Here is a 16,718-nt window from a genome sequence, read left to right as displayed (position 1 = left end):
ACCTTAGATGAATTTGTGTTTGTTTTAGGTACCCTTTGATCATATAGCTCTTCGTGTGTTTTGGTCTTATACCTCGTTGTCTTTCAAATGATTTAGTTTGAGCGTTCCTGATGAAGGTAAATCCAGAAAAGCGCTTCGGACACACGAAATAAAGTGTTATTTTCATTTCGTAGGCGTGAATCATCGCCCGACAACCTGCAAACTCAGTCTTCTTTGACCATTCCTGAAAGATCCGAGCAAGACTTGATTATTCAGATGGTATTTTGATAATGAATAATGAATATACAATTCATATCGATGTAGCGACGTTACGTAATAAGTGACTGCCTTTTTGTTACCCCCCACATTGCAATCCACGATGGAAGATCGCTTGGATAGTCGGATATATTGATTGCATGTCACACTAGTGCAGCATTGATCGTGTACAAAATAAAATAAGATGATATGTGGTATCATTGCCAATGAGACAACTTTCCACCAAACACCAAATAACGTTTAAGTTAGCAACTATATTTCACCTAACGGCCTTCAACAATTTGCAAAACCCATACCGCATAGCAAATTATATAAGGCTCTGAAATGACAAAATGTAAAACAATTCAAACACGAAAACTAACGGCATGATTTATGTACAAAACAACAAACGAAAACAAATATGATATTCAACAAACGCCAACGACTGAATTACAGGTTCTTCATTCCTACAGTACGTGGCGGAGTTAAACATGTTTGCGAGCGCACAACCCTCCCGTCACCTGGGACAGTGATCATTTGAAAAGTTTTGGCTCATTAGATCGATTCAAAGCACAAAATCAACTGTCAAAAACCGTAAAGACACAAAGTACAGATCTGAGAGTACTAGCAGTAACTGAAAGCTAGTTCAATTCAAAAAATCGTGTATCCAAGACACAAATTAACAAGCACACATCCGTAAAAGTTGTTCTCATCCAAGTTTATAAGATACCTAGTCTATAATTTTGTTAATATTAAAATGTCCATGTGATATTATGGTATCACCGTCTCTGACATGAAATACATGTCGTGGTTCAGAAATACATGTGGTTAATTTTTATCCCAGTCCGGGCGCTGTTTCGTACCATGCTGTCTCAAGGTTGTAGTTTTCCATTTAGGCATCACTAAGGTTCTAAATATGCCCGTCAGTAGACGCACGTTGGTTACCAGTACAGTTGTGATAGGAAAATGAACGAGTCGTCTCAAGGCCGAAAAGGTCGAACATCTTTTCAGCGTGACCTATCCATTAAACTGTGGTAAAACTTATGTTTGGATTATAGTTAATTGTCAGTCAACCTCTTAACCTCTAAGTCATCGTTAGGTTTTACTCTATACCTATATGTTACAGCGAGTCACAAATATCACCGCACCTCTTCGCCGTCGTTAATTGGTCTTTCGACAATTTCTTGGCCAACGTGTCGAGGGAGTTCGGAGAAAACAGGATAGAAATCCTTTCCAAACTTCGTATAAATGAATTTAAGTGTGAGAGAAAATTGTAATTTATCAGTTAACATGGGGATTTTAACTAGCTATAATTAACTGCGAGTACTCTTAGATAGGTACTTTATGTCTATGGTATTTGTGTTACTAGTATTTTTCATTGTGGTTTTACTAATATTTGTTATTGTGCTTATTACAATCTGATGAATCAATCAAACCCTTTTCAACTAATTTTGTTCATGTTATGTTGTTTTGTTACACCACTGTCCAAGATTAGGAAGAGGGTTAATTATAAGCGCTCACAAACATGTTATATTCCGCCACATTCTGTATGTGTCTTTCTTAAAACGGGAACTTGAAATCCCGTGGATGTCATAGGTTGCTGTCTGCCATATTTTGTTTTCGTTTTTTGTTATGTTATAAATCAGACCGTTAATTTTCTATTATGAAGTGTTTCGCATTTGGTCAAATCAGGTCCTTTCATAGCTCAATAAACGGTATGGGTTTTCTCATTGTTGTAGGCCTTACGTATATTTCATTGTTATTCCCTATGTGATATACAGTTCCTATCTATAACGGATTTCGACGTAAACATTTCAAAGACGATGATAGGGGGACAAGTTTTGAATCAACGACAATTGAAACATATCCTAGGTTATCTGTCACCTAGATATTTCATAACGGTTACCAAATCACTTTAAACTTTCGAAGCGATGATTATTCCTTTATAATTATCACTCTTTGGTTTTATAAAGTTCTTTATATGAAAGCAGAAATTGTTTGGGTCATTTATGGTTCATTCCCGATGCTGTATTTTACTATATCACAAACACAACATACCGATTTGTTCTTAGATAACTAGAACACACCCGCGACATAGCGGGTTCGTGGCTGAGTTAAAGTACCTACACCTTATTTTCAGCCTAGATTTTTAGTATTCATATTGTCATTTGATAAAGTCATGCTGATTATAGGGTGCAGAATTTTCTCTGCTTTCAAAATCTTTCTTTTTGAATCCGTCCTGGTTTTCTTACTACAACCGGAAACTTCTTGTAGATATATTTTTGTTTTGTCAATCATGATTGAATTTAGTAGTGTCAATCCCTGTATAATGACGAAGTTCAGGTGTGATTATGACCCGTGTATATAGCAAATCCCAAATACACCATTTGGTGGTGCGCCTGCAGAGGCGGAACGTAACAGATCAGGTAACAGGTAACAGGTACTATTATTATTGGTAATATTCATTATGTGGAAAACAAAAGGGCCTGGAATGGTGTAACTTTTAATCAACACCATTGTCCTATATTAGTTATATAAAGTTGAATTTTTTGATTCGTCGTTTTTACGTCATGCCGGCTTACAAATTGGATCTCATTATTTTAGTAGTATAGATGTTACATTCTATTATTTTCAAGTAATTATACATCCTTGGCCTTCAAATGTTTGTGCGTGAGCGTTTCTGATGAAGGTTAATCCAGCAAAGCACTTTGGGCATAAGCAATTTATAAAGTATCATTTTCATTTTCGTGTCATTAAATAGTCTTGGCGCTTAAAAGTATTATACCATTGCTGTGTTAGTAAGTTGAAATATAAAAACAAGGATATTTGGTAAGATTGCCAATGAGACATTTAACTACTAGTCCAAATGACGTGGATATAAGCGACTATAATTGATGAAAGTCCATTTAATGCAATATAAGTTTCTTTCCGCTTGTAATGATATAAAAATTAGACTTTTCTATCCTTAAGACAAGTATTTCGCAATCAAAACTTCAAGACAAATTGAAAGAATTGGTTTGACTTTTCATTCATAAAAAATTATGGCCAACGTAGATACAAATATCTTGTATTAGGAATGGACAAATCATAATTGTACTTTGTAAAGAAACACTATGATACACACAATACTCTGAAACTGACTTTGTCATGATGCTTGATTAATTGATTGGCAATATATTTGTTATGCTTGGAAGACGTGATTTTCAAGAACAATCGGCATTCCCATGGGAACCAACTGTGCTCATCTTCTTGTCGACGTTTTCCTTTGTTCATGCATGAGCTTCTTATCAATTTTGATTGCTGAACTATCGTCTGTTTGACGGTCTTAAAACGGTTAAGGCACTGCTTGAAGTGGTTATTTGAATTAAAGCGTATTGAAAAGAAGATTGAACAATGTAGGACCCTTTTATGAAATACAATTTAAATTAAACGTGTAATGAAGATATGTTGCGGATGCAGACATCATTTTTGACTGAAAATGGACACAGAGAAAGTATCTTTAAACAGAATTAATTGACTCAGTCAGATAATTGGTATTCATCTATGTTATTGTATAAACCCTACAATATTATTGATCAAGAAATTCATCATTTTTCTTGTATGGTGCAAACAGTTTTCTAAAATATGTTTACTATAACTATACGTTAGAACAGAAAGAATAAAGAAAAGAACGCTAAATTTTAGCAGCATTGAACAGAAAGAATAAAGAAAGGAACGCTAAATTTTAGCAGCATTGAACAGAAAGAATAAAGAAAGGAACGCTAAATTTTAGCAGCATTGAACAGAAAGAATACCTGGATGATCTGTTGCTGGTCCTTTGGGTTTTTTTCCTGGGGTCCAATCACAGCTTGGATCTCCTAGCTCTTCTCCATTAATCTTACCATCACCATCCGAATCAATAAGGCATAATTCTGTAGTCCAAGTCTTGTTATATAGCATAAAATCCTGAAATAAATTCTCGCTCAATTCTATGGAATCTTTCATGAATAAAAATCTGAAGTTCGAAATTCAGAATTAAAATTTCCAAATGTGAACATGAATAGCTGAGTAAGAAAAACTATTACTATCATTAAATCATATTTCATCAGCCATTATTGATAAATGACCAAGAAAACTCGTTTTTGTTTTGCTCCTTCGAATATTGAATTTTTCAAACTTTAGATATCTAATTCATGGTTATTGTACTATATAAAAAAGTAAACTTTTCAAAGTATTTATCAATTTAATAACATAGTATTAAACTAGAATAGGGAATGATAAGATTGTTGCAAAAACACGTGCATTAGTCTTCATTCCGAAATTGAAGACTACTGAAAAGGGACATTTAATATATACAGTATATATGCTGTGTACAAGTTGTAATTTCGTACAAATTATAATTTGTACAGGTTTTTGTACAAGTTATCAGTATTATGACACACACCTTCTTTCACCAGGTGATACAAGTTTATCTTTAATAATTATCCAGTTCGGTGTTTTACTCACAAATTTATAAATTTCAACCTAACATTAAGCTCTGTCCTCTATGTCATCAAACTACAAATAAGGACACCTGATTGGTTAAGATTATATTTTTATTTTTTTACTAATACCAAATGCTATGTCCACAAAATATATTTTAGTGTTTTTATATGAACTTTGTGTCAGTACTATGTGCAAGACTGTAGCATGTAGTTGTGGAAATAAAACAGTGATAAGCTTAACCAAAGACACTGTGCTTATTTTATCTAATTATGTAAAGAGATTAACTAAATACTGATAACTTATACAAAAATACTGTACAAATTATAATTTGTATAACATTACAATTTATACACAACATATATACACCATTCTCCAGAACAAAAAAAAACATTCTTAAACTGGCTTAAGCTTAGCTAGTTACATTCCATTAAATTGTAAATGAAAGTAACACATTATATACTTAGGCTTAGGTGGTCGAGTGGTCTAGCGCGTTGGATACAGTGCAGGCGATTTGGTGTCACGATATCTCAGTAGCATGAGTTCGAATCCCGGCGAGGGGAGAACAAAAAATTTGCGAAAGCAAATTTACAGATCTAACATTGTTGGGCTGATGTATAGACGAGTTGTATATACAGAATGTACACAGCCATGTATCACCATCACTGCTGGTGATCCGATGGATAAATCTGTTGTAGAGTTGTCACTTGTTCAGACGTATATATATATATTTGAAATTCAAGAGTCTTTCCTAAATTGAAGTAAATTATATGGCCTTCCAAATACCGTTTCGATCCCTAACATCACTGAAGAGACATTAATTGTCGAAATCCGGATATGGTGTACAAATTTTTGCACCTCATGTTTGTGGTATACCATCTTTTCCACAAGTTTATTGTTTTCTGTTTGGTATTAAATTAATATTAAGATCCATTTTGTTAGATCTGGTGATCAATTTATTTGGCAATCGCCAATGGCAGTCAGCAGGGTTTAAGAACATCAGTTGTTCGACCTGTTAGTCAAATGCGTTTTGTTAAAATAGACTTTTTCACTTTTTTTTGTCTTTTGGAAATTGTTGTTTGTGCTGTATTAAGACCCCTCTACCAAAAAATTTGATTTACATGCACACGTATAAAAATTGCTGTTTTTATCCAACGCAATCATAGGTTTGAACGTTGTTTTCAATTAGACTTATATATATATATATATAGATTGCCTAACAATGTAATTTTAACACACTATTTAGTATGTAAATATAAAAATGTTTTAAAATATTTACAAAATGATGAAAATAAACGCAATATTTCGCTAGACTAACTAGCTTTATCAAGCGTGCAATCTCTGTACTGATTAATCCACACTTCCATAGATTTGTATGTCATGTGCTGCTATTTATAGGCACTTATATATATATATATATATATATATATATATATAAACGCCTAAAAAGTGTACACAACAACACCAATAACAAAAAAAAAGGAACTATAAATGTAATTATTTATAAATATTTCGGATAACAGATATCCTTCATCAGTAAATATGATTGTGATGTTGAATGAATCATATATCAGTCTACTTAGATTAAACTATAACAATCTTGAAATTTATACAATAAAAAAGTCAAACCGAACATCAGGTAAGACGCTTGCACAATTCTAAATATGTGTTAAACACGACATAGGTTATATGACTAATTACAACAGAGAGTTCAAATATATGCTTTAAATAAAAATAATAATGTGCGATATGAACTAGCACAATTCTAAAGCTTTAACGGTGACGACAGTTATGATGTTACAAGAACGATTGCGTCAATAAGAATTCCAAATAAACAGCACTGAACAATCTAAATTTGTAGATATTTCAAATTTGACAACGGTAGAGTAGTTACAACAGAGTCTGCGTATTTAAACATCGCAAACAGACGGCCGTTAAAATATAATAATAAATTTTGACTAAGGTTAACTAGTTGAACGTGGCTTGGTACTTTTACATCCCTCAACATATTAAGCAATTTAAATTGGTATATTCAACAGATTTATTTTAGAGATGAGTAAGGTAAAGAAATAGAAACAGAGACTGTAATAATAAGTAATATAACCCAAATGTGAAGCACTGCATGGAGTCAAACTACATTTTTTCATTTATCCCATTTGGTGCCAAAGTTGTTAATTTTCTGATCCAAAATCTTTCCCGAGTGAGTCTATCCTCCCTAGACCAAGCAGAGTTGTGGTCAATGATTGTAATGGTCAGTCGATTGAGATCTGCCTTAGTGTGGCCAGGGGATCTCAAATGTCGACTGAGAGGGAGGTCTGGCTTGCATTGGTAGTCGCTACGATGACCGTTCATTCGCTTGTGAAACGGCTGTTCTGACTCGCCAACATACTGTTTACCACATTTACACTGTAGGAGATACACAACATGTGTAGTCTTGCAATTAACATTGCAAAATGTGGTGTATTCTGTACCAGTGGAGTGACTGTTAAAAGTCTGGGTAACCAGTATTTGTTTGCAACTAAGACATCCCTTGCAAGAGCCCACAGACGAAGAGCCTGCTTGAGTATATATATATATACAACTCGTCTAAACATCAGTCCAACAATGTTAGATCTGTAAATTTGCTTTCGCAAATTTTAGTTCTTCCCTCGCCGGGATTCAAACTCATGCTACTGAGATATCGTGACACCAATTCGCCTGCACTGTATCCGACGAGCTAGACCACCCGACCACCTAGGTTTCACAAAAATAAAGCTTTCGGTGGCCTGGTGTTACCTTTCCTCGTCAGTTTTAATCTAGCGTCGTAATACAGTACATGATATATAAGGCAAAAATATGAAAAAGAAATATCTATTGTAAAGGATCCTACAAATTAATGCAAGATGCAGTCACAGAAATAATTATATTTATAAGTAGACTACGTCTGAACCAGTGACAACTCTACAACAGATTTATCCATCGGATCACCAGCAGTGATGGTGATACATGGCTGTGTACATTCTGTATATACAACTCGTCTAAACATCAGCCCAACAATGTTAGATCTGTAAATTTGATTTCGCAAATTTTAGTTCTTCCCTCGCCAGGATTCGAACTCATGCTACTGAGATATCGTGACACTAATTCGCCTGCACTGTATCCGACACGCTAGACCACCCGACCACCTAGGCTTCACAAAAATAAAGCTTTCGATGGTCTGGTGTTACCTTTCCACGTCAGTTTTAATCTAGCGTCGTAATACAGTACATGATATATAAGGCATGAAGATGGAATAGTTACAGATCAGCTGAAATATCTATTGTAAAGGATCCTACACATTAATGCAAGATACAGTCACAGAAATAATTATATCTATAAGTACTTCTGAACCAGTGACAACTCTACAACAGATTTATCCATCGGATCACCAGTAATGATGGTGATACATGGCTGTGTACATTCTGTATATACAACTCGTCTAAACATCATCCCAACAATGTTAGATCTGTAAATTTGCTTTCGCAAATTTTAGTTCTTCCCTCGCCGGGATTCGAACTCATGCTACTGAGATATCGTGACACCAATTCGCCTGCACTGTATCCAACGCGCTAGACCACCCGACCACCTAGGCTTCACAAAAATAAAGTTTCGGTGGCCTGGTGTTACCTTTCCTCGTCAGTTTTAATCTAGCGTCGTAATACAGTACATGATATATAAGGCATAAAGATGGAAAAGTTACAGATCAGCTGAAATATCTATTGTAAAGGATCGTACAAATTAATGCAAGATACAGTCACAGAAATAATTATATTTATAAGTACGTCTGAACCAGTGACAACTCTACAACAGATTTATCCATCGGATCACCAGCAGAGATGGTAATACATGGCTGTGTACATTCTGTATATACAACTCGTCTAAACATCAGCCCAACAATGTTAGATCTGTAAATTTGCTTTCGCAAATTTTAGTTCTTCCCTCGCCAGAATTCGAACTCATGCTACTGAGATATCGTGACACCAATTCGCCTGCACTGTATCCGACACGCTAGACCACCCGACCACCTAGGCTTCACAAAAACAAAGCTTTCGGTGGCCTGGTGTTACCTTTCCTCGTCAGTTTTAATCTAGCGTCGTAATACAGTACATGATATATAAGGCATGAAGATGGAATAGTTACAGATCAGCTGAAATATCTATTGTAAAGGATCCTACACATTAATGCAAGATACAGTCACAGAAATAATTATATTTATAAGTACGTCTGAACCAGTGACAACTCTACAACAGATTTATCCATCGGATCACCAGCAATGATGGTGATACATGACTGTGTACATTCTGTATATACAACTCGTCTAAACATCAGCCCAACAATGTTAGATCTGTAAATTTGCTTTCGCAAATTTTAGTTCTTCCCTCGCCGGGATTCGAACGCATGCTATTGAGATATCGTGACACCAACTCGCCTGCACTGTATCCGACGCGCTAGACCACCCGACCACCTAGGCTTCACAAAAATAAAGCTTTCGGTGGTCTGGTGTTACCTTTCCTCGTCAGTTTTAATCTAGCTTCGTAATCCAGTACATGATATATAAGGCATGAAGATGGAATAGTATATATATATATATTCAAAGTACGTCTGAACCAGTGACAACTCTACGACAGATTTTATCCATTGGATCACCAGTGATGGTGATACAAGGCTGTAAACACATTCTGTATACATAATTCGTCTAAATAACAGCCCAACAATTTTTGATCTGTAAATTTGCTCATGCATGAGTTCGAATCCCGGCCAGGGAAGAACAAAAATTTGCCTCCGCAAATTTACAGATCTAACATTGTTGGGTTGTTATTTAGACGAATTATATATATTTATATATATAAAAGTCTAAAGACTTGCGCAAATCTTTAGACTTTGATATTTTTTTCCTTATCTGCGCAGTATTGTCTATTCTAAAATGTTGATTAGAGAAAATTTTGTATATAAAGAGAATTAAATAATTTTCTGTAGACGAAAAAGTACCTTTCCAAAGGAATTTATATCTACACCTCCATGGTCGGGATTAAAATGTCCTACTGCTCTCCAAATACTCTTCTGGTTTTTTGAACATGGATTTGGTACATTATTTCCGTTAGGTATTAGTTTCTGATGTTTTTCATAACAGCATACATTAACAATTACAATACAAAGTGCCAGTATGTGAGCGGGATACATCATCTGAAAATGCATAATACCTCTTTAATTTTTCTATGAAAAGAATATAAAAGCATTTTGCAAATATTTTTTTTTTCATTCCGCTCATGAAAAATAAAATATGAATTCTTCGAAAGGGTATTTTTCGTGGTGATCATTCGTTTGTACAGATTTTACCGATTGGGGACTATATCTGAATGAAAGGATAGAAACCTTTAGACGATAAAACAAATAAATAAAGATATTCCCCATTTTAAGTAAGAGAGGGACGAAAGATACCAGAGAGACAGTCAAACTCATAGATCGAAAACAAACTGACAACGCCATAGCCAAAAATAAAAAGACAAATAGACAAATAATAGTACAGATGCCACAACATAGAAAACTAAAGACTAAGCAACACGAACCCCACCAAAAACCGGGGGTGATCTCAGGTGCTCCGGAAGGGTAAGCAGATCCTGCTCCACATGTGGCACCCGTCGTGTTGCTTATGTTATTAAGTAATATCGCATTAACTCAACACACTTCTTGTGAACAACATTTTACAGAAATAGTCAAAGCAATGTAAATCAACAACACAGAAATGAAAAGGCGATTTAATTTGTTTTTAAATGCATGTCCATTAAACCACAAGTTTAATTTTGATAGAAAAGTACTTACTTATCACAAAAGCAGGATTTAAGGATTGGCTTTTCTTCTATACAATCAACAAAGAAAACATTTTGCTGTGATTTTCTTAAAATAATTGATCAAAATACAGAGAAAGTGAAGCTACTCCTATTTTAATGCCTGCAGCCAATTATGAAATTTGTGTTTTTTACTTGTATGTAAACTGAATACATATGGCTCTGTTATGTATTTTCGGTCGGCTCTCTTATCAATTCCCTGTCACTGGCGTGACCTCTAAAAGGTAAGAAGAACCAATGTATTCATTGCATGCATGTTTTGTGGGTATAAGGTGAAAAGGTCTGATTATTCGAATTCAAATTGGCACTGATAACAAGTACATGCATTTGCACTTAATTCGTGTTCTATTAGAAATACTAGTAGCAGATCATGGTACTGTATCTCCATCATGCATAGCTCTGATTTCTTGTCCTTATGTATCTTCTATGTTTTATTATCACTTTAACGTTTGTAAAAGGTTTTGTATGTTCAAATATTTAGGCCTCGAGCATTAATTTTCAGTAAATAATCTTGTGCGGTAAAATTGGTACCGTTTATATAGTTGTTATCATTTTATTTATTTTCAGTTTTGATATTTATATTTTTACATTTATTTAGTGGAAATAAGGAAAGCCTGAATAGTAAAATGTTAATTTCCATTTATCTATATGCTATTATATACTGCAAACATGAAGATACGTATGCAAAAAATAGAGTGCAACAAATACGGTTTGGTAGCTGTACGTTTATTACGGCAATGGACACATAATACTTTGGATAGATTAAGAATAAACAGAACAATGAGAGCAAAGATTGGAAGATTACAGTTTCGATCCTCAGTTTTTTCTTGTTTTTTTGTTTGTTTTGTTTTGTTTTGTTTTTAATGTGTATGTGATTATTACTATATTTGTAATGAAAATTGATCTTTTAACTTGTGTGTTTGTTTATTTTCGAATATAACTTGTATTTAAATAAATACTATTTTAAAAGCGTTTATCATCTTGAAAATTTCGATGGACATTGGTTTGTTTTTCATGGTGGGGATGGGAGTAAGGAGACATTTCACCTGTTTCCTGATGTAAATAGAAAATGGAGAAGATGTATAGATTGTTTGCTTTTTTAAATTTTGCAATGTCAAAATATAAGTAGAATGTAGGACCATAAGTTTGCATAACTGAATAGCAAATGCATATTTAGTTATGTTTTAATTAGTCAAAAAAAAATATCAATTTTTGTTTCGAAAAACAAGTTGCTTTCTTTAAAAAAAGAAAAGCAATACGTGAACCCGAGACCGTTGACTGGTCACCAAAAAATTGTTGCTGAATTTTTGTTTGTTTTTGAATTGAAATAATTGACTGTGAATAGAATAAGATAATGATGATGTTAAAACACCTTTATTAAAATTGTGTAATTGTCTGTAGATTCTTGCACAAGTCAGTTGAAAGCAATGTTGGATAGTTGTGAATAGAAAAGTGTATATATACAGCTACTATTTGAATATACATTTTAAGGCTTGACTATTTTAATTATTACTTGGGATTGTACATCATTTTTTCATAATCCTATTGCAAATCCCAGTTTCTGCACACCGGATGTCTAATGCAAATTGCACAAACCAATCGCAATATAAATCTAAGCACTCAGTTTGCTTTATAATCTGCATGGATGCATTTATTTTATCTATCATATCTTCATATTTTGTTTCCTGGATGCCTTCAATTATTCTTAACTCATTATTTAAGCTGTCTGTACTCATGGTAGATGTGTATAGATAAATTTAAAATCCAATTTCCAATTGAAGTGAAACCCTGTGGCATGCAACTTATAAGAAGGTTTCGTATATTTTTCTTGAGAGTAACACACCAGCTTCATTGGGTCCTCTTTATATGGGTCATTTTCAAAAAATGTCGAATTTTCAGTACACCCATGCTAAAATATTTATTTCTAATTGAAATTTCAGTTGGAATTGTTTAAATGAAAGCTTGTAGGATTTATGATTCCGAACATTAATAATAAACACGATTTACATCTGTTTTGATAAGATTAAAATGTATTTAAGTCCGATATTTGGATAAATTGTGTGCGTACAGTGTCAGAGTAACACATCTCAAATGATTTTTTTCCAATTTTCTAATCGCCGTGATGTCTGCAAAAAGGACTTTTTAAGAACATTAATAATAACTCTAACGAAAAATCGTAGCTTCTTTAATATTATATGTAACATTTTATCTACGAACTAAGTTCAATCAGCGTACATGAAGTTCATGTCCATCCTGTTACCGCTACTTAAATCAGCCGTTAAATTGTCCTCCCTATGAATATTGAATTGGTCAGTGTTGATTTCAAAAGTGCAAAGTAACCTTAACATTTAACACAGCACGTTTCTTGAACCACAGTGAAGAAACAAGAAATTTCAAGACATTTAGTGAAAAAAAATAGAGGGTACCTTTTTTCGTGTCTATGCTGTTACCAACATTTTGATTAATTACACCAAAAATTTACTTGTAAAAAGTTCAATAACGTGTTGGAAACCAAAATCACTACAGAACAACATTATCACTTCACCAAATGGAGTAGTTATTTCACAACAGCATTCAAAAATGAAGAAATTTGTCTATCCTGTTATGTCTATCCTGTTACTATGGTTGCTATGGTTACAGTAACAGGATAGACAATTATAGACAGAAACGTCTTTTAAAAGTTTATCATAACATATAGTTGCAAACATAATGAAATATTTCGTTGTTTAAACTCATCTTAAGGTTATAACGTCTTAATCTTCCCAATTTAGCATTTGCAGGTGCAATACTGATATTGGTAATAGGATAGACAAAAAGGTAACAGGATAGAACTTTATATAGTGATATATCATTAACGTACGTTCCTGTTACCAATGAAATAAAGACAAAAGTAAACTAACATGTGAGGGATTTACTTGATGTAGGTTTTTTTTAAAGAGAGCAAAAATGCTGAACAATGTGAATTGCTATCCAAGACTTGCATTACTGGTGGTAAATTTTATAACCTTTGAAAACCAATTTTTAGAGGCATTTTTCAGTACAACCTGGAAAATTGGCAAATACTCTATTATTTCACAGAATGAATATATATAGAAGTTAAAACTCTTGAAAACCATCTAATTGGCTACGAAAAACAAGCTTAAAATTTTATCTAAACCTTTTCTTAATAACCCGAAATTTCTTTTGAACATGGTAACAGGAGAGGCAAAATAGTGTACCACCTATCATAAAATGTTTCAAGATATTCTTGTATGACATTATTAAGATTGCATCTTTAAATATGGTGTTCTATAAGTACTGTTTGTTTTGAATTGCTAATGAAGAGGGTTGTTTGAATAAGTAACTTTTAATAATTTTTTCAATTTCAAAATTCGACGTTTTTTGAAAATGACCCATATACAGAGACTTATTTTGGTCTCATAAAACATCTCAAATATTAAAGATTTCCTGATTTTACTTAAATCAATCCAAATATTCTACAGGAAAACTTGGTTTTGAAGAATATCTTATTTTCAGAAGCTTTATGAATCAACTATACCTGAACATACTCTCAAGAGAACCAATTTATATAAAAAGATACCAGGATTAAAATTTTGTACGCCAGACGCGAGTTAAGTCTACAAAGAAATATCAGTAACGCTCGAATAAAAAACGTTAATAAGGCCAAATAAAGTACGAAGTTGAAAGGAATTCAGAACCCAAAATTTTGAAACGAATACATCTAAAGTAATCTATTTCTGGGGTAGAAAATCCTTCGCATTTCGAAAATGTCAAAGTTTATAATAGGACAGTGACTCAAAAAAGAACAGAAAAGAGAAACAGCTAGAGGTCAGAATACCGTAAGTAATGATGACCGTGCTTGAAAGTCACATGTCAAGCTCTTACTGCCGTGTCCTGCATTTAGATAAGAAAAGCGAAAATTCACATTCGCGAGCGAAATTAGTATTTATGCATGCACATGGTATCTTTGCGCAAGAAATAGTTAATAGAAATCATACGCACTGATACTCTGGATAAGAATACGCATTTGCGTCATCACATATTTTAATCTAATGGTTGAATTCGGATGTCAAACTACCTACCTCATGTGTTTTGACTCCGGATTTATTGCCATTTAATCTGGAATTTGTGTGAACGCAAACCGATAGTGTGCGTGTGAACAGGGTGATATATAATGTTAATGAACCAAGACGTGTAAGATAGCTGGTCAACACAATGAATACAATTTTCATAACCGTACCATAGTGCAAATATTTAGATACTATAAGGTTGAACTATTAAAATAAACAAACAAAAAAAGAATTGGAATTTTATAATTAACATACATTCCTGTTAATGATTTTTTCCGAAAATTTAGAATATAATATCAAATCAATCTCTTCTTAAAGTCTAACATTCCACTACATGAATATATTGCTATACAAAATATAAGCAGAGACTTATAAATCCATACTAAAACAGTATAATATAATCAACATAGTAATTAAATTTTGTTATGATTATTGTAAAATATTAATTAGGTTTTTTGTCAGATGCAAGGATTTAAAATCCTTGTGAATTGAAACCATGCAAGTATTTTTTCATTCAAGACCGTTTAAATTTAGATATTTAGCTAACCTTGGGTACGCATCCCTGTTCATTGGTGTTCATACGTTGCATATAAATGTAATGACTGTTCAAACCTGTGAGACATATACTGCACGTATATATGACAATTTTAATTATATTCTCTTAAGAATAAATTCAGTCTCAGTTTAAACTAATAATGAATATTCTCTTGGTCTGGTAGTATCTATTAATAAAATTAGATATTTTTGACAGAAAAATCCTTTTGTTTATTTAATTTCTGCTTTCCGACCACTGTGTTTCCGACCTAAGATAAATATTTATAACAGAAATATCGTTTTCTTAGATTTCTTCATGCTTTCCGACATTTTTCCATGCTATGATTGAAATACAAAATATCAAATGATAAACGTTCAGAAATAGTCAGTTTATTCTGGGAAATTATATGTCAATAAACTATTCACATGTTTATTGTCACAATGCACAACAACACGCTGTATTTAATACTACACACACAACGCGTACAGGGACCGTCTCAAAGCATGAATTATATAATTGCGGTATCTTTATACTTGATATTTAATAAACATTCGCATCATTAAAAACACATATATTTTGTCAAAGTGCAAATAGGTTCTAACATCTAAATGATTTTTTGACTGCAACCTAGTCTTTATTGTTTTACTATCCAATTTACAAATGAACTTTGATTGTTGAAATATACAATGTCACGTGGTACCCTATCCATAGAGGGACCGTATCAAAGATATGGATAACTACCTGTATAAATGATCGAAAATTTTCGAGACGTTCCGATAATCTTGATTCCGAGGATATCGAATGGCCCATAGACACTTCCAAAACTCACCAATATATAGGCGTGAACCCCTCACGCAAAAACAACATTCAATAGTTAAAGACTTTACATGGATCTTATCTAAATTTTCGGACTAAATGTGTAAGGTAGAAACACCGTAATGTTCCAAATGCTTTTAAGATTTTATGAACAGTTACTTTTTTTCTAAAAATTACCGCATCAATGATTTTTCATGTCAAGCAGAATGGATGGCTGCTGGTTTCTTAAATATAAAGAAACCGATATTAGGAATTTATCTCAGTTAGACAACAAACCAGCGACAAAAAAACCTTTGTTTTTAAAACTATAGAAAATGGTTTACTTGCAGATGAAATGTGGGGAAGACAGGAATTCGGAAGTCCCTTTTCTGCAGATTAATTTAAAATTATGCTTAAATTAACAATATACAATGTCATTTTTTGTTTGTTTTGTAGTTAACCAATATAGTTAAACACCACAAATGAAGCTATCTGAATATTTGACATATTTGTTATACATTCCTAACAACAAAAAGGAAACTAAGTACATATCTGAGAGTACTCGCAGTTACTGACAGCTAGTTCAAAGCCAATAACAACTAATTTAAAAAAAATCATGTATCTAAGACTAAAGTATCAATCAGTACACACCCAACATCCAATGGATTTAGTGTAAAGACGTCATCAACAGTCCGAGAAAAACATGACCTTGTCAAAATAGTTATTCATTCACTGCAATTTCAAATTTGAAACATCTAC

The 16,718-nt window shown here is 33.2% G+C and overlaps 2 protein-coding genes across 3 annotated transcripts in view; one reads left to right on the top strand and one right to left on the bottom strand.

Annotated features, from left to right (window-relative positions):
• Positions 1-16,718, top strand: part of LOC127728308 (divergent protein kinase domain 1B-like) — a 302,906-nt gene that overhangs the window by 206,194 nt on the left and 79,994 nt on the right. The window lies entirely within an intron of this gene.
• LOC127728341 (temptin-like) overlaps positions 1-16,718 on the bottom strand; it is a 40,366-nt gene that overhangs the window by 15,229 nt on the left and 8,419 nt on the right. For both annotated transcript variants that reach the window (XR_007994075.1, XM_052235693.1), the window contains exons 2-3: positions 9,703-9,897; positions 4,029-4,179 (exon numbers count right to left, since the gene is read on the bottom strand). Coding sequence is in view for 1 of the 2 variants with exons in the window: in XM_052235693.1 (XP_052091653.1) it covers positions 4,029-4,179; positions 9,703-9,897 (346 nt within the window). In the remaining variant the exon portion in view is untranslated. The remainder of the gene's footprint in view (positions 1-4,028; positions 4,180-9,702; positions 9,898-16,718) is intronic.

The sequence above is a fragment of the Mytilus californianus genome, unplaced genomic scaffold, assembly GCF_021869535.1.
Source record: "Mytilus californianus isolate M0D057914Y unplaced genomic scaffold, xbMytCali1.0.p SCAF_2, whole genome shotgun sequence".
In the NCBI taxonomy this organism is placed as follows: Eukaryota; Metazoa; Mollusca; class Bivalvia; order Mytilida; family Mytilidae; genus Mytilus; species Mytilus californianus.
This window is presented reverse-complemented; position numbering and strand designations above follow the sequence as displayed.